Source organism: Caretta caretta, chromosome 4 (genome assembly GCF_965140235.1).
Source record: "Caretta caretta isolate rCarCar2 chromosome 4, rCarCar1.hap1, whole genome shotgun sequence".
Taxonomy (NCBI): domain Eukaryota; kingdom Metazoa; phylum Chordata; order Testudines; family Cheloniidae; genus Caretta; species Caretta caretta.
The window spans coordinates 68542682-68561832 of NC_134209.1; the positions used below are offsets into that span (position 1 = coordinate 68542682).

The window sequence follows — 19151 nt, forward strand, 5'->3', positions numbered from 1 at the left end:
AACAAAATAATTTATGAATTAAGACAGGACATGGTGCAAGTTACAGACTTCTTATGTCTTACTGCAATAATAAAATGGTCCAAGGTTTGTTTGTTTTTTGTTTTGTTTTGTTTTTTAAAGAATCTTTAGATTATAAAGATTTCATGACAAAAATATTTATATCTCAATAAAAATAACTCATAATGAAACGAAACTTTTTTGGAGAAATATTTGGTCCAAAATTGCCTTAAGCTCATCTTGTTCTGTTTTGTACTAACAGCAAAGTGAAATTTACAGATTCGTGATCTCTACAATGCTGGCACACCAAACTGCATCCCAAAGAGGAGGAAAGTAACTGATTGTGGAAAGAAGTTAGGCATAAAAATGAAAGTCTCTAGATTTTGCCTGAAACAGTCTTATCTGCAGAAAATTCATGCCTAACTTGGCCCTCCAGAAAAATATAGACATGAAAATGTGAGACTTATAACCCTGCTTTCAAAAGAAGACATTATGCAATCCTTCCAGCCAAAATTTTCAAATAAAAACACAGTACCTACATTAACTAGAAAGTCTGTAAGTTGCTAACTATATGCGCAACAATTTTTATAGTATTTGCTTCTTTGTTTTGAACAGTTTTTGACCATTACCATTCACCTTTCACCATTTTGTTTCACAGGCTTGCAATGTAAATTTTAACTCAGATTTCCATAACCCTCTGATCAAAGATGCTGTCCAGATGATCAATACTGATGAACAAAAACATCAAAGAACATAAATGTTGCCAGACTCCTCATTATGCTCCCCAACTCTGTGTAACTATCCCGGCCCAAACACAATGCTATCAACCCTTCTGTAAAGCTGTAATTCACTAATAAGTCTATATGTCTGAGACTGACAACTTTTTTGGGCTGATATCATTACAATTGGTTTAATCACAGAGCTTTTTAGGATAGCTTGGGCTAATTATCTAAAATATTAAGATTCCTATAATAAGTTTCTCATTGTCTTGAGGCACTTACATACGATATACAGTATAAGAATTTAATAAAACAATGTACAGGTAGCCAAAATAATGTTAATACTCCCATTATAGTTATCATATGGTGAAGGTTTCAGAAATATTTCTATTTTTATCTTTATTTTTCAGTTCCTTAAATTTTCGTTTACATAAATTTATTTTGGGCTTAAGTATGTTATGTTTAATTTCAAGAAAGAAGGTGGTTAGTGTGTGATCTTGAGTGGGGAGAATATATATGGAAAGAGAGTGTAAGATGATCCAATAACTATCTGTTGAGTTATGTGTGAGGTTGTGAAAAAATGTGTGTTACTCTTTTAACAACTAAAAGATTTGTTTTTGATGAATTTGATCCTTAGTGAGGACAACTGCATGACATTTTTGAACGTTTGGTTTAAAAATAAAAAATGTTTCAAGTGTACAAATTCTTTACCATCAATGAATGCCGCAGAATTTATACTGAATTCAAGTATTTACTGTGCCATAGTTAGGACCCTACCAAATTCACAGTCCATTTTGGTCAATTTCACAGTCAGAGGATTTTAAAAATCGTAAATTTCATTATTTCAGCGATTTAAATCTGAAATTTCACAGTGTTATAATTGTAGGGACCTGACCAAAAAGGAGTTGGGGGGGAGGAGGGGGTTGCAGTACTGCTATGCTTACTTATGCGCTGCTGCTGGCAGCGGCGCTGCCTCCAGAGCTGGGCAGCTGGAGAGCGGCAGCTGCTGGCCAGATCCCAGCTCTGAAGGCAGAGCTGCCACCAGCAGCAGCTCAGAAGTAAGGATGGCATGGTATGGTATTGTCACCCTTACTTCTGTGCTGCTGCCTGCAGAGCTGGGCCCTCAGTCAGCAGCCACCACTCTCTGGCCACCCACCTCTGAAGGCAGCGCAGCGGTAAGGGTGGCAATACTGCAACCCTCCTAAGATAACCTTGCGGCCCCCCTGCAACTCCCTTTTGGGTCAGAACCCCCAATTTGAGACACTCTGGTCTCCCCCACAAGAAATCTGAATAGTATAGGGTAAAAACACCAAATTTCAAAAGACCAGATTTCATGGTCCATGATGCATTTTTCACAGCCATGAATTTGGTAGGGCCCTAGCCAGTGTTAGCTTTATCCTGGTGTTTCTTATATTTTCCTTGCAGCAATATTTTGGTAGTATTTCTTATGTGTAATAGAAATTGCAGTAAAACAGTGCAGTGAATGCTGATTTTTTTCCATATGGCCAGCATATAAATGAGTCAGCTCATAAAGATAGCATGTGCTGTTATATTCACATGTATGATGTCTGATCATTTGAAGGGGGGGAAGTCTCTGGGGAGGTTCTGTGTCTCCTGCCATAAAAATGAACAGACAACAGAATTGAGCCAACTTTCAATTTGGTGCATTCTGAGGCTCTCTCAGGAGTGCCTCCCAAACATGTATAATATTTGGGGATTCACTTGTGTGTTGCACACTAGGACAGACACCACTGCTAAGGAATATTGAGAGAAGAAATAAAGATTCTGCTTGCAACAAATAAGAGTGAGTTAATTGAACCAATCTCACAAAATGGGCTATGGGCTATTAAGATATCGGCTATTACTTGTATCCAATCTTTCTTTAGCTTAGATCGTTTGTCCTTCCATAAATGTAGTGCATATTTAATAGTAACATATTTCAGTTAATCTTAATGTAGTTACCACCCTGGAAAAATAGTTCTCTCTAGGAAAAATGTCAGACTGGTGAATATCACCGTATACATGGAACAAAACAGCCAAATGAGAATAGACGACAAAAAAGAGCCAGTAGTAAGAGTAGGATAACAAAGGTATAGAAAACATATATAACTACTTACTGCAGCACTTTTTCCTGGAAAGTTGAAGAAGGCATCAGGACCATATTTATGAGGCATGTGTTTTAATACAGACAATAATTTTCCAGCATGTGGTGGCTATTAAAAGAAATTATCACAAATATCAAACATTTGTATATTATTCTGATACATATTATAAAAAAGGACGCATTTTGACACATTTCTTATCTTTCCACAGACAAACACTAGGCTACCACATTACTCAGGAGAGTAATAGTCAAGGAACAGTATCAACTCAAAATTCATCTTAGATACCAACAGCCCAGTTCTAACTTTTCCTTTTCCAGCTAACTTTTCCTATTGAATTCAAGTGGCAATAATCTCCAAATAAAACCTGAGAGCTTACATCAATTTAATATATCAAGTGTTATAGTTATGGTTGCAGGCCAACAGTTGTAAGACTGTTTTTTCACTTGCCTATAACTTTCCAGAGGCCTCAAACTTTTAATGATTGGTCTTTCCCTGAGGTGGGAAGTAAAGAAATTCCTTTAAACTCCCTCAGAGTTATAGAGGAGGGGGCGGGGGGAGAAAAAATCATGTTTTTCTTGCTTTCAGAAGAAACTTCAAACTGTTTGAGCCTAGGAAACAAAAAATAATAAACTTCAAACTTCATATGAAACCACTCACTGAAGACTAATCACTGTGCCATCTTAAAAAGGTATTTCAAAAATAAAAGCTCAAAGCAAATCAAAATGGTTCACACATGTTAACAGAAAATAATGGGGGGGGGGGAGTACAGATCACAGTTTAAATGGACTGTCTGCAGCACTGTGGAACTGCACAAAAAGTTGGATAACTAGTGCTGCAGATAGTTGAGTTTAAGATTTAGAGAGCTGTGCAATTTCCTAGCAATGCAGCTATGTTTTTCTCCTCCTTCTCGCCTCTGTATTTGTTCTTTAAGAAGAAAATTAAATGCAAACAAGAGAGTCAGAAAATAAAAACATTAACATTACAAAGAGTACCTTAACTCACCCACACTGAACATATGCAATATTTTTAACTACATTAGCCTTAAATTTATACCTTGATACACAGTATTTTCTATGTGATCAATTTGCAGTTTTGTTTAAAAATTGAAATTTTAACTGAATGTTAGCATAGGTTTTTATATTTAATAGGCATTTGTTTTTAATCAGTAAGAAACCAGATCTGTGAAGCCTTTTCTCTACATTGAGCAGGTTATGTTAGGGGCCACCAAAGCAGGATTACAAATATGTTTTCAATGTGCTTAGAACAATTCTTAAAGCAATTGCTTCTGCTGTCAAAGTAGCATTTCTGATGTTTAGATTCCACCTGGAGGAGGAAGTATATTTGGTAGCATCAGTATCATATGAGGAGAAAAAAAGCTAACTTTCAGGAGGGAGGTTGTCAGGGGTGTTCTGTTCTCCTATTCCACTCCAGGTGGAAACAGTAAAAAATTTATGCTAGGACTTTTCACTTGGATTTCGCTTTGAAATCAAGCAGCAAGTGGTATTACAAGACTGCCTTAAATTCAGATCTTTCTACAAATTCCTACTTCGCTAACCAAATCAGTTTCTGCAATATTTACCCAAAGGAAAAAACAAAGTGAGAAAAGACACTCTTTGGGTTGTGTATGTGGGAGGTAGTTTTTAATTTACCTTTTTTAAATGTCTACATTTTTTTTTAAATCCTCTGCTTTTTTTTTCCCCCCCTTGGTTTCATAGAATCATAGAATATCAGGGTTGGAAGGGACCTCAGGACGTCATCTAGTCCAACCTCCTGCTCAAAAGCAGGACCAATCCCCAATTAAATCATTCCAGCCAGGGCTTTGTCAAGCCTGACCTTAAAAACTTCTAAGGAAGGAGATTCTACCGCCTCCCTAGGTAATGCATTCCAGTGTTTCACCACCCTCCTAGTGAAAAAGTTTTTCCTAATATCCAACCTAAACCTCCCCCACTGCAACTTGAGACCATTACTCCTTGTCCTGTCCTCTTCTACCACTGAGAATAGTCTAGAACCATCCTCTCTGGAACCACCTCTCAGGTAGTTGAAAGCAGCTATCAAATCCCCCCTCATTCTTCTCTTCTGCAGACTAAATGTAACTGGAGTTATAAAAAGAAAAACAGGTACCTACTATCATCAAATTATTTCCGGGTATATAAAGAAGACAAGTGCGACCTGTTTGTCAGGGGGAAACCGGAGGCACTAAGTATCAGTATTTCTAGAGCGACCAAACGTAAATCTAATAGGTAACTTACTCACACTTCTACACCATCTATTTTATTACTAATATGCAAGAAGACATCTATTGATAATACTACTGCGGGGATCCCTACATCTTTGATAGCTTTCACATATGGTTATTAAAAATGTTTCTAAAATAGCCCTTTTTGTTTGGAAAGATTAGGAGACAGTATAACCAACATTAAGACAACAAAGTTGTTTACCCATTTTCCTTTTTCTCCTTGGAGTTTGCTGAAGAACAATTTTAGCTCCCGGACCGTCAAATTATAGCTAGCCAGCACTCCCAACATATCAACTAAGAGATCTGAAGGAAAAAATATTAAAATGATATACATGCAGCTCTGTACATAATGCTTATTCTTTTATTTTGTCAATAAAAGTGCTGTGTTAAGGTTTTATATAAAGACAGTCATATTTAGCTCAAATAAATGTATTGCCATCTAAAGTCATACCTGCAATCATATTGTCAGTTTTATCAATTCTCTGTAGCACTTGTTCAACAAGCCCTACTTCTGTGCAGACTTGTAGATTCCGTATACTCTTCTTCAGGATTGCTGTAAACATGCTCCACACCTCAGCCTGGCAAGTGATGTCACATTTATCCAACAAGTCTACCATGCAGATAATACTCTCTCCTTCTTGGATAATAAAGTTCATTTCCAGATCAAAATGGCCCCCTACAAGCTTTAAGGAAAAAAAGGCAAAGCATTAGTAACAATCATTTCCAAATATCATTCTACATTTAGGTCTTGCTGTGCACGTTCCCAAGGATGTGTGCTGAAACAATTACAGAGGTTGTGGGGCTGGATTTAGATTAGATTAGGGAAGAGGAATTGGATGGTGGCAAACCGTGAATCCAATTGCTACTTCTGTTATGGATTCACTGTGTAACTTTGATGAAGACACTTGACATTTCTGTGTTTCAGTTTGCCCATCTGTAAAAGCACTTCCCAAATAGGTAAGAGAACAGCTGCTGTGAAGAGCTGACCTACCTCACCGAAGTGTTCCTCTTTACAAACGTTTAGCTGCACTTCGGGTATATTAGATGAAAAGTGGATTGAAGCATCAACTGCAATTTTACTTCGTAAGTAAAGGTATGAGGTTGGGAAGGTTATTTGTTCGTTTTCAAATTATAGCACAAAACAGTTGTATCTGAGTGAATGTTAATGATCATTTAAAAAGTGAAGGAACAGTAGCATTGGTTGGAGCCCAACATTAACGATTATGTCTCCTCCTACAGATCTGCTAATGCACTTAAATCCAGAAAAGCAACACTTCAGAACTTTCTGTCATGGACTTTGCTTGAACAGAAACTGGTGAGTATACCACATTAGGTGGTTTCTGATGTGCACAAGGCAACAGCTACAAAGAAATCAAACCTCATCTTCACTTGTGACCTGAACTAGAACTTAATTCTCTTGAGATTAACATACTAACCTACCAGTCTCACCAGGCCCTCATATTTCAAGACTTTTCTGCAAGTTAGATGAATATGAATACAGTACTGTGACATCTTAGATGTAAATTCAAGTTTGTGTTACATTTCCTTCCATTTACAGAAAGATTTTCTAAAAACGAAAAAAAAAAATTTGGTGAATTCTGTTTCTTTAGATCTTTCAGGTATTTAGGTGGATGTCACAAGGCACTTTTCCCCTTCCTTCCTCCTCCCCTCATCTACCTTCCTAAGAAAATAATGTCTCGATTTCAATTTGGGTCACATATGAGAAAGTCAAATATCTTGATATGTTTGGGGAAGAGGAGTGAGTAAATCTGAAGAGTTACATGTGGATATTTTCAAAACTAACTAAACAAGTGAATTATATTATTTGGACAGGTTTGATCAGTCACTTAGAATGACAGCTTAACAGTATCCAATTAGAAATTCAGTTGATTTCCTTCCTAAAGTTATACTGTGACAGAAGTCACCCCCCAAAATACTTATTCTCTCTTGCCATCCCATAAGCCCCTACAGCTCCATTCACTAGATCAAGTATGTCCAACAGAACAGAATTGTTGCCCTTAAATATTGTAAGTCAAACACTCAAATCACTGTAGAATATCCAAAAGGTCCTAAATTTTGTTTCCAGGTTGGAAGCTGCACCTTTCAACATTCTGAACATAAAGCAGTGATGTCAAATACCATAAGAAATTGAGAAAGTTAGCAGAGGTGATTGAGGTTGTACTAAGAAACGGAGAGTTTCTGAATGACCATTTAAAAAAATGTATATTTCCCTTCCATTTTCACTTTTTCTGAATTGCAATAATTTAAGTAATTAAAGGAACATCGAAGAGTATTATCTAGTAAAGTCACAGGATTGGGAGTCAAGAGATATGAATTCTATTCCCAGCTTTGCCACCAACTTTCTCTCATCTTTATCAAGTAACTCAGTTTCTATCCCTCAGTTTCCCCCTTCTGCAAAATGAGGTTCATGTCTATCTTAATCCATTAGTGGTTGCCAAGTGCTTTGAGATCCTTGGGTGGAATGGGCTAAAGTAGTAACATCACAAAATGCATTTTTAAAAAAACTCAGAGAAAATAAAAGCCTGAAGACAACTGGATCAAAAACAAGAAAGCGACTCTCAAATTACTATTTATTTTACATTGAATGCAAGCATATCACCCACCCTAATAGACTGATTGAGGCCTTCCTCAAAAGGACAGTCTTGCAAATGAAACTTGACTAAGAAAGTAAAAGTAATTCGTGGTGCAAATACAATGGCTATACGTTTGCTGTCAGCTAAGAGTCACACCATACTTTTTAATTTAATTAGGTATATAGTTTAACTAACCAATCAAGAGCTATCACATCAGAACTGTACAGGTCAACATTTAGTTGTAAATAAGATGACCCCACCTTCACCCTATCATTTTTACCATCAACCCTTCATTTCTGGCTACACACATCATTAACAGTAATAACCCATCCAGGAAGCTATCAAATTAATTTTCCAATCTAACCAGCGAAAACAAATATTTCAGCAGGTGTTACATTAAAAGTATATATCTAGTGCAGTCACTATGTTTTAAACATTTCTGTTTTAAGTAATACCTTTTGACAAAAAAATTGACAGAAAAAGCAGTATACACAAAGTGGACTATATTTGATGTACTCTATGCATGCATACTCATTAGATACACATAAGCACACACACTCTACAGTATGTCATATTAACCCTTTCTAATAGTGATTTGGAACTGATCAACCTTCAAAACACAAATTTGTTTCCGACGACAGGGATCATAATCCAGGCCCATGTACTGGCTAGTTATTATCTGAGCTGCAGTAATGGCTGTGCACAGCAAAATGTAATCTTCCCAAATGTCACAGTAAGTTATGAATATCTGAGCAGCTTAATGCACCTTACTAGCCATGAAGTGTGAGAATGTAATCTTATTACTTTTTTATGGTTGTATTTTTTTGAATAATGTAGCCTTTGAACTGATGTATAGTCTTTCCCTGCACTTTAGCATGATTTGGTCTCCTGTGTCATACAGTACATTTTTCAAAACTCTCCAATTCAACGTATTTTAAGTCTTAGGCTGAACTTCATAAACATTCTTTATAGCAACCCACAGGGTGGCATAACATTTTCTTTCTATAGGGTGTAGTATAATGTATAAGCATACAGCAATGATTTTAAAGCATAGTGCTCTAAGTATTCTAATACATCTTCACAAATTTTACATTATGTCTTTAACATCTGCCAGTTATATTTACTTTCAGAAAAAAAGTCATAACATCAATAGCTGGAGCTCTTCCGTAAGCACATGGAATTTCTGCATTTGGTACTCTGAGACTAGGTAGAACGTATACACTCTTCAATTCCAAGCCAACACAAACAGTCAAGCCCTAAGCATGTTTCTCTCTTTCCTAACCTTTCTAGAAATCAGCAGATTAGGAGTGAACTGTGCATTTTAAGGTTTCCCTGCATTAGCAAAGCCTAGAAATGGAGAGACAATAAAACAAATTTAAAGATGGGAATGAAATGACAGCTAGGAATTTTCCATCTGACTTAAGATGGAAGGAGGATTCACAAGATATAGGAAGAGCTGCTGGGGCTTGTTTATTTGGTGCAGCTACTGCCCTTAGATATAGTCATTTTCAGACTTAACACATTCAGAGCTACCTCCTAATTATATACAGTAGCTACCAAACTCTGCCCTACTAGAAGATCAAGATTTAAGGACCTGGAATCATAATTACAGGGCAGCTGTATATGCCACTAATGAAAACATTTAAGAAACTTCAGGTAAATGGGGAGCTACTTTCCATGCACGGTGTAGCAAAAGTAACTAAATTAAGTCTGAGACCATGTCAGGGTTCCCTCCCCACTCTGAACTCTAGGGTACAGATGTGAGGACCCACATGAAAGACCCGCCCCCAGCTTGTTTCTACCATCTTAGGTTAAAAACTTCCCCAAGGCACAAATCCTTCCTTGTCCTTGGATGGGTACTGCTGCCACCACCAAGTGAGTTAGACAAAGATTCGGGAAAGGGACCACTTGGGACCACTGGACCGCACAAGCAGCCAGAGAAAAAGCTGCTAGGGATGCAGAAGAGGCTGCCCACAAGAGAGCCGTGGAGGCAAAAACACCCAGAGAAGAGGCTGCCCATGAGAGAGCTATGGAGGCCCAGCAGCATGCTCAGGAGGAGAAGGAAAGAGAGAGGAAGCATGTCCGTCCTGGCTGTTATGGAGTTGAAGAGACAAAACCCTTCAGCTGCTGACTCCATTTCCCCAAAAATCCACAAATGGGAGCAACTTTGTCCACAGTATGATGAATCCAGTGATATTGCTGAATATTTTCTCACCTTTGAGAGACTGTGCACCCTTCATGCAATTCCTGACGATGACATGACGACCACATTGGTAGCAAAATTGACTGGAAGAGCTCTGGACATATTCAACAAGATGCCTATTGAGGATGCTTCTAACTATGGTAAATTTAAGGATTTGGTTTTGAAACAATTTCAAATTACACCTGAAACTTACAGAGTAAAATTTAGAGCCCTTAAGAGAGGGGCTGGACTAAGTAATGTGGCTTATGTAAACCAGTTATGTAAACTTATGTTAGATAAATGGGTCAGAGGCAGGGATGTAACTAGCTTTAAAGGAATGTGTGATTTGGTTTTCCAGGAGCAGTTCCTGACTATGACCAATGATGATGTAAAACATTGTTTATGGGATAAGAAAATGGACTCAGCAGAAAGTCTTGCTTCTTATGCTGATCAATATGACCAGGCGGAGCAAATCAGAACAAAACGGGCGGAGGTAGCAGAGAGGAACAACCCTGGTCGCAGTTGGAGAGGATACCAGAAGGGACACCCCGAGACCACACCCTACCACCGGAGGCAGCCCAAGGCCTCAGCTACACCCCAAGGAAAACCAAGGACACCTTATCGCCCCACCACACCATTCTCCAGCAAACCACCCCACCCCAGTGACCAGTCAGCTGGGGCATGTAAAGGCCAACTGCCCCCAAAACCCCAATAGATTACAGTTCATTGCACCAGGGTCACACCAAAGGACCTCATGCCCAGATGCCTCCCAAATACCCTCAGAGCGAAGGGAAACTGTGAATGTGGGTGGGAAAAAGGTTATCGCATGGAGGGACACTAGAGCACAAAAGTGTCAGCTATCCACCAATCCTTAGTGGACCCCAACTTAATCAACCCAGACGTTCAAGTGACAATTCAACCCTTCAAGTCAAACTCTTTTGACTTGCCTACAGCCAAGTTGCCTGTCCAGTACCAGGGCTGGTCAGGAATGTGGACTTTTGCAGTCTATGATGATTATCCCATTCCCATGCTGCTGCGGGAAGACATAGCCAACCATGTGAAGCTAGTCAACAGGGTGGGAATGGTCACCCGCAGCCAGGCTAAGCAAGCTTTCATACCTATCCCTGTTCCTGAGCCTTCCACCAGGGCCCCGTCTGTGTTACCAGAGACCCAGACTGAGGTGGTGGAACAGCAGTAGTGGATCCAGTCGCAGAGACCAAGCCAGAGCCAGGCCCAGAACTGGAACTGGCAGAGCAACCAACACCAGAGCCATTGCCAGCACTGAATCCAGCGCTTGCAACCCCGTCTACCTTTCCGATACAAGAGGGCACCACCGAGCCTGCACTGGCAGCAGCAGATGACCCTACACAAGAGGCTCAGCCAGAGCCTGAAATACTCCATAGTGCACCAGCGGAGAACGGTTCACAGTCAATGGAAACAGCCCCATCCCCCACATCGCTTCCAGAGGGACCAAGCCCAAGTCCACAATCCAATGGGGAACTGATGTCTCCAGCATCAACGGAACAGTTCCAGACCGAACAGGAAGCAGATGAAAGCCTCCAAAGAGCTTGGACGGCGGCATGGAGCAACCCACTGCCTCTCCGCTCTTCTAATCGATCCTGGTTTGTTGTATAAAAGTCCTCTTTCTACAAGGAAACTCTTTCTGGTGGGCACCAGGAAAACTGGCATCCTCAGAGACGGTTGGTAGTTCCAACTAAGTACTGGGTCAAGCTCTTGAGTTTAGCCCACGATCATCCTAGTGGCTATGCTGGAGTGAACAGGATCAAAGACCGTTTGGGGAAGTCCTTCCACTGGAAGGGAATGGGCAAGGACATTTCTATCTATGTCCGGTCCTGTGAGGTGTGCCAAAGAGTGGGAAAACTCTAAGACCAGGTCAAAGACTCTCTACAGCCACTCCCCATCATTGAGGTTCCATTTCGGTGAGTAGCGGTGGATATTCTGGATCCTTTTCCAAAAAATACATCCTGCCTTTCATGGATTTTGCCACCCGATGGCCGAAGCAGTAGCTCTAAGCAACACCAGAGCTAAAAGTGTGTGCCAGGCCTTAACAGACATTTTTGCCAGGGTAGGTTGGCCCTCCGACATCCTTACGGATTCGGGAATTAATTTCCTGGTAGGAACCATGAAAAGCCTTTGGGAAGCTCATGGGGTGAACCACTTGGTTGCCACCCCTTACCACCATCAAACAAATGGCCTGGTGGAGAAGTTTAATGGAACTTTGGGGGCCATGATACGTAAATTCATAAATGAGCACCCCAATGATTGGGACCTAGTGTGGCAGCAGTTGCTCTTTTCCTACAGAGCTGTACCACAGCCCAGTTTAGGGTTTTCACCATTTGAACTTGTGTATGGCCGCGACGTTAAGGGACCATTATAGTTGGTGAAACAACAGTGGGAGGGTTTTACACCTTCTCCGGTAATTAACATTCTGGACTTTGTAAACAACAAAATACCCTCCGAACCTCTTTAGCTCTTCCTAGAGAAAACCTAAAAGATGCTCAGGAAGAGCAAAAAGCCTGGTGTGATAAACATGCCAGAGAGCATTCCTTCAAATTAGGGGACCAGGTCATGGTCTTGAAGGCGCTCCAGGCCCATAAGATGGAAACATCATGGGAAGGGCCATTCACAGTCCAAGAGTGCCTGGGAGCTGTTAACTGTCTCATAGCACCCCCCATCTCAAACCTAAAGCCTAAGGTGTACCATGTTAATTCTCTAAAGCCCTTTTATTCCAGAGAATTAAAGGTTTGTCAGTTTCAGTCCAGGGAGGAGATGACGCTGAGTGGACTGAAGGTCTCTACTACGAAGGAAAAAGTGACTGTGGCGTGGAAGAGGTGAACCTCCCAATGACCCTCGGACGTATGCAGCGACAGCAGATCAAAGAGCGTGCACTAGCTTCGCACCGATGTTCTCAGCCACCCCAGGATGGACCGAACGGGCATACCACTCCATTGACACAGGTAATGCTCACCCAATTAGAGCCCAACCTTACCGGGTGTCTCCTCAAGCCAAAACTGCTATAGAACGGGAGATCCAGGACATGCTACAGATGGGTGTAATCTGCGCCTCTAACAGTGCATGGGCATCTCCAATGGTTCTAATTCCCAAACCAGATGGGGAGATACGCTTTTGCGTGGACTACCATAAGCTAAATGCTGTAACTCACCCAGACAACTATCCAATGCCACACACAGATGGAGCTATTGGAGAAACTGGGACATGCCCAGTTCATCTCTACCTTAGACTTAACCAATGGGTACTGGCAAGTACCACTGGATGAATCCGCCAAGGAAAGGTATGGACTGTATGAATTCAATGTGCTCCCTTTCGGGCTGTGAAATGCACCCGCCACTTTCCAAAAACTTGTAGATCGTCTCCTAGTGGGATTGGGAGAATCTGCAGTCGACTACCTTGACGATTTGGCCCTCTTTTTGGATTCATGGGCAGAACACCTGGAGCATCTGCAAAAAGTCTTCGAGCGCCTAACGGAGGCAGGACTAACTGTTAAGGCTAAAAGTGTCAAATAGGCCTAAACAGAGTGACTTACCTTGAACACCAGGTGGGTCAAAGATCAACCAACCCCCTACATGCCAAAGTGAATGCTATCCAAAACTGGCCTGTCCCAAAGTCAAAGAAACAGGTCCAATCCTTAGGCTTGGCCAGATATTACAGACGATTTGTACTGCACTACAGCCAAACCGCCGCCACACTGACAGACCTAACCAAAAATAAACAGCCAAATGCAGTTCAGTAGACTGAAGAATATCAGAATGCCTTTAACCAGCTTAAAGCAACGCTCATGTCTGACCCTGTGCTAAGAGCCCCAGACTTTGACAAACCTTTCCTAGTAACCACAGATGCGTCCGAGCGTGGTGTGGGAGCAGTTTTAATGCAGGAAGGACCAGATCAAGAATTCCATGCTGTCATGTTTCTCAGCAAAAAACTATCTGAGAGGGAAAGCCACCGGTCAATCAGTGAAAAGGAATGTTATGACATTGTGTACACTCTGGAAAAGCTACGCCCATACATTTTGGGACAGAGTTTCCACCTGCAAACCGACCATGCTGCTCTGAAGTGGCTTCATACTGTTAAGGACAATAACAAAAAACTACTTTGGTGGAGTTTAGCTCTCCAAGATTTTGATTTTGAAATACAACACATTTTCAGGAGCTTCTAATAAGGTGGCTGATGCACTCTCCCATGCAAGTTTCCCAGAATCAACTGGTTAAAATCGTCCTTGAAATGTGGAAATTGTTAGTTTTTATATAATCAGTAGTATATCTAGAGGTGCATGTGTCTTATTAACTCTGTTTTCTCCTATAGCTCCAGGAAGAAATCACAGCCAGTGTGGTACAGGCTGTCCAGCACTATCTGTGATTTGGGGGGGCGTGTCATAACCATACAGCTAAGGGTAGCCTAGAATTCCTCCTTACCTGTAAGGGGTTAAGAAGCTCAAATAACCTGGTTGGTACCTGACCAAAAGGACCATTGGGGAAAGAAGATACTTTCAAATCTGCGGGGGAGACTTTGTTTGTGCTCTTTGTTTTGTGTGTTCTCTGGAGAAGCAAAGAAGCATCAGGTCAGAAAACTCCTTCTGCTAAAATCATCCTAAAATGAGTCTCAATATTGCAAAAAGAGTAAGTAAATAAGGCAAGGCGCGTTAGGTTATCTTTTGTTTTTAGCTTGTGAATTTTCCCTGTGCTAAGAGGGAGGTTTATCCCTGTTTTTTTGTAACTTTAAAGTTTTTGTAACTTTGAAGTTTGATGGAGCTGGTGTGTTAAAAATACAGTGTATACTCCCGAGGGCATTCTGTGGCAAAAATTAAAAATTCTGTGCAAAAAAAATTCTGTGCACAATATTTTAAGATTCTACAAAATTCTACAAACTGTATTTGTCAAATAAATGTGGAGGCTCAAGCATGGCATTGGGGAGCACAGGCCACTGACTGCACAGAGGTGGGAGATCACTGTGCAGCTTCCCCCTGGGACACAGACTCAGCGGTGAGGCTACACCCAATCCTGACACAGTGCAAGGACCGGGCCTGCCACAGAAATACCCCAGAGCCCTGCCCCTCTGTGCCAGGTGTGGGCAGGCAGGCTCAGGAAGGCAAGATTCAAGTGTGGAGGGGCTTAATGTGAAGGGATCCAGGTGTGGGTTGAAAGGGTTCTGTGTGGGCCAATCTGGGTGCAAGCAGCTCAGTGGGGGATCTGGATGCAAGGAGAGGGGGAATCTGGATGCACAGGGACTTGTTGGGGGGGTTCTGGGTGCGTCAATGGGACTCTGCCGGGGGATCCAGGTGAAAGTAGTTGGGGCTCAGCAGGAGGAAAGTCTGGGTGTGGGGGGGGAGGAGATAGAGCTTGGCAGAGGGGTTCAGTGGTGGGGTCTAGATGCTGAGGGAGTGGGGCTCAGTGTGATGGGGATCCAGGTGCATCTGGTTGGGGCTTGGTATGGTGGGGATCCAGGTGGCTCATCGGGGTGGTGCAGAGGGAGTGGGGCTCATTGGAGGGGTTTCTGAGTGCAGGGGGATGAGGCTTGGCAGGAGAGTCTGGATGCATGGGGGTTGGGCAAATGGGGGAGAAGCTCCCTGTACAGTGATCCCTCCCATGGCAGCTGAGGAGCGACAGGTGCAGGAAGCACAGGGGTGGGGTGGAGCGTTTGCAGAGCTTCCCATAGCCAGCAGAGAAATCTGGGGGTGGGTCTGACACAGCTCTGGATGCCCTGCAGGGGAAGAGGAAGTCCCGTCCTCCCCTGCCCAGTCAGGACTAGCAGCTGAGCCTGGCGCAGGTAGGAGCCACCAGCCGGGTCTTCCCAAGTCCTGCCTCCTGTCCCACAGTGATTTACCTCTCTACTGGCTGCGCTGGGTACCCAAAACATACGGGGGGGGGGGGGGGTCACATGACCGTTCTTGAGGCTTCCTTTGGCTTCCCCATCAGAAAGTTATTTTTCTGCTGAGAAGCAAAGAAATCTGAGGGGAACATAAATTCTGTGCATGCACAGTGACGCCGAATTCCCCCCAGGAGTAAGTGTAGCAACACACATCCTGCGTACTGCCTGTCCAAGATGCCAGGTATGTACTCAGCAGCTAGCCAGTGCCACAACTTGCACCTTTACAGCTACACTATCTTTAGTGCACTAGCTAGCTAACAGAACTAACTAGCTGGATCAGTATGTCTTCTCATTCTGGGAATTACACTCCAGCTCAAGTATAGACATACCCCAAGGCTACTTCTACACTGGAACCAGGGGAATAATTGGCAGCTCATATAGAAAAGCTTTTGTCTAGCTAGCTCACTAAAACAGCAGTGAAGATGCAGCAACATGGCTGTACAAGCCCACCTAACCCCCCCAACCCAGGTATGTACTTGCATTGTTAGCTTGTGTCAACGCCTGCACCGCTGCATCCTGACTTCTATATTCAGCAAGTTAGTTAAAATAAGAATAGTGCAGGTAGGTCTGCACAAACTGCAAATTACTCCAAATTGCAGAGTAGATGTATCCTTAAATAAGCACTTTCTAGACCATTTATGGCTTTGGCTTTATAGGTGAAGACCAACCCTTAACTTTATCCAAACAGTAACTGGCAGCCAGTGCACCTCCTGGATTACCAGCGTCAAGTGCTCCCTCTCAATAAGCAGTCTAATGCATTTATGACAATTTCAGTCTCTGAATGGTTTTAAGGCACATCCCAATGTAGAGCAACAGTATCAACTTGAAGTGGTGAAGGCATGGATAACTGTGGCAAGGCCCACATCCAAAAGAAAAGGCTGCAACTCTCTGTCCAGGCACACCTGGTAAGATGCAGGTACTGTTTTAATATGATCTAACCACAACTGGAGGCCTAAAGGCCCCCCAAGTTGAAAGTTCTGGTGACCAATGAGGGATGCAATCAGGGGGCTGATAATACCTTTGCCAACTCCTCCAACTGCTTCCTCCTTGACCTACCATCATCTCAGGCTTGCGCACACTCATCCATGTCCTCAAGTAATTATCAGTTTATCCAAACAGCATCAGAAGAGATGTTGGTTTTACACCAATAGTGGACTTTATATTACCTCCCATCGTGCTGCTTTTGTTCTTATCCGTACATTTCACAGTTTTTAAATCCAAAAACCCCTCTGCAAGAAATCAAGGGTGATAAAGTTTTATGATCTAGCCTGTAGTAATCATCATAGCAAACAGGTACTTTCAAAGCACTATACCCACTGATCCTTCCTGACAGCATCTCCTCCAACAAGAGCAGCAAGTTTTAGTTTCAGACTCTGTTGCAAGCAACAGAGCTGATACTCCCTGTCTAGCTCTACACTACTGTAACCCTCTTCAGTATTCAGTGAGCAGAATGTAATGAAGTATACTAATTTAACTATTTTTTTCCATCTTCTCTTCTGAAAGTTTAAAATGAGAGAGAAAGACATGAAAACTGAAAGAGGAAAGTAACTTTTTCTCTCTCTTATTCTGTTGCTTTCCTTCACCCTGTTAAGCTCCTGTCATTTACCTAACAAATAACATAGGGTTGTGAGCTTAGGGCAGGTTGTAGCAAGAGCGGCATCTCCCACTCATTTCACACCCACATTTACCTACCTACTTTTGTATTGTCCATTCAATTTTACTATTATTGACAGTGTGATCAGAAGTGCTGAATCAGAAAAATAATGTAGAAACCTTTACAGAGGTTATGAAAAGTGAATCCCACATTTAAATTTCCTCTGCTGCTACATGGGGATCTCTCTCACATTGGAGTCTTGGTAAAATAAAGGTTTGGGGACATGCATTGAAAGGGGGAGAGGGTTTGAGTCTCCTACTGACAGTCACCATTGGACCTGTGATGGCCAATATGGCACTACATTTAATTTTTGAACACAGTATGGATCTCTGCACAGGTAGTTTTATATTCTGAATTCAAAGCCATGATTTCCCTCTCTGGGAGAGCCTTAAGCATATGCCTACACCACAATTTAAGGTGTAATTGAAGTGCAGGTATGCCTACCCATCTACTTTAATCTAGCCTGCATAGGTAACAGCAGCTGTCCAGATGCAGCAGCATAAGCTTCAGCATTGGCCAGCCACCCAAGTATCTGCCTACCAAAGATCCGGGCTATATATTTGAGTCATTAGACCCTTTTGGGGGGTCCGTGCCACCAACTTCACTGCTATTATCCACACGAGCTAGACTAATCTAACACAGGTATGCTTACTGCACCACGATTATACCTTACATTGCAATGTAGGTGTACTGTCAGTGACAATATATCATCTCCTCCAACTCATCAAAAGGAAGAAGAAAATTGTGCTTCTAAGAAACAAGATTCTTTAGGATTTCAGATCAATAAGAATGTTTAAGTGTATAAGCCAATACTCATATTTGTGGTTTTACGACCAGTTTTTCCTCAACTTACATGCCAAGACTTGAGTTTGTGGTGTTAGGTTTCCACTACAGAAGCTGAAAGCACACATCTGTGTCCCGTCTAGATGGGCAAAAAAGATTATTCTTTCCTGTCTTGTTAGTCTGTTGTACAACACAGCAACAAAATTGCTAACTTAGACTGCACTCAGAAACTGTGACCCATGAATAGACATGCTATCCTAGTTTTAAAAAGTTGGATAAAATTTTGTTACAAGTCTAAATCTAGATAAAATTTATGCCCTTGTTCCCCAAAAACCTTTTCCAATTTCTTCAATAATAGCCTTAAATATGGCCTTTATTTTAAAAAAAAATCTATTTCAGCAAATTTTAATCAGAGACACCTTTTAAATATATACAAGTAAGATATGACTCCAGGATATGGTCTAATAATATGCAAATTTGTGCCTCCATACAGGAGATGAAATTTCGTAAATCCATTACATCAGATTCATATATGTGCATTGAAAGCCACTAAATCATTTAAACCATGATACAGAGAACCTTTTTAAATTTGCATTTATCTACAGTAAATACTGCCATGTTCTTTAATAACTTGCTAGTGCAATCTTGGCAAACTAGTGATTTACAGTTGTGACATATTTTAAAAATCAGAAATCTGTCATTGTATGACAGCCAGTAGAAAGTCAGTTCAAGTTACATTACTCTGAATTTAAACTCACTAGGAAAAGCACTATGCCATGTTACTATTTTAGTTACCCCACTATTTACCTCCCTACTTTACAGAATTGTTTTATCTGTAATATCTCTAAATTTTACACATTTTCATTTCAATTTTGAATATTTTTATAAATAGATTATTTCAGGGTCTAGGCACGCTGATGTTTTATTAAGACCACTTAATCCCACAAAGACAAATCCAGAAACAAACTCACCAGCTA

At 41.4% G+C, this 19151-nt stretch overlaps 1 protein-coding gene across 7 annotated transcripts in view; it reads right to left on the reverse strand.

Annotated features, from left to right (window-relative positions):
* The window catches only part of LRBA (LPS responsive beige-like anchor protein), a 558473-nt gene that overhangs the window by 483029 nt on the left and 56293 nt on the right, over positions 1-19151 (reverse strand). For all 7 annotated transcript variants that reach the window (XM_048847356.2, XM_048847351.2, XM_048847357.2 and 4 more), the window contains exons 3-5: positions 5509-5740; positions 5260-5360; positions 2834-2929 (exon numbers count right to left, since the gene is read on the reverse strand). In XM_048847356.2, the coding sequence (XP_048703313.2) occupies positions 2834-2929; positions 5260-5360; positions 5509-5740 (429 nt within the window). The remainder of the gene's footprint in view (positions 1-2833; positions 2930-5259; positions 5361-5508; positions 5741-19151) is intronic.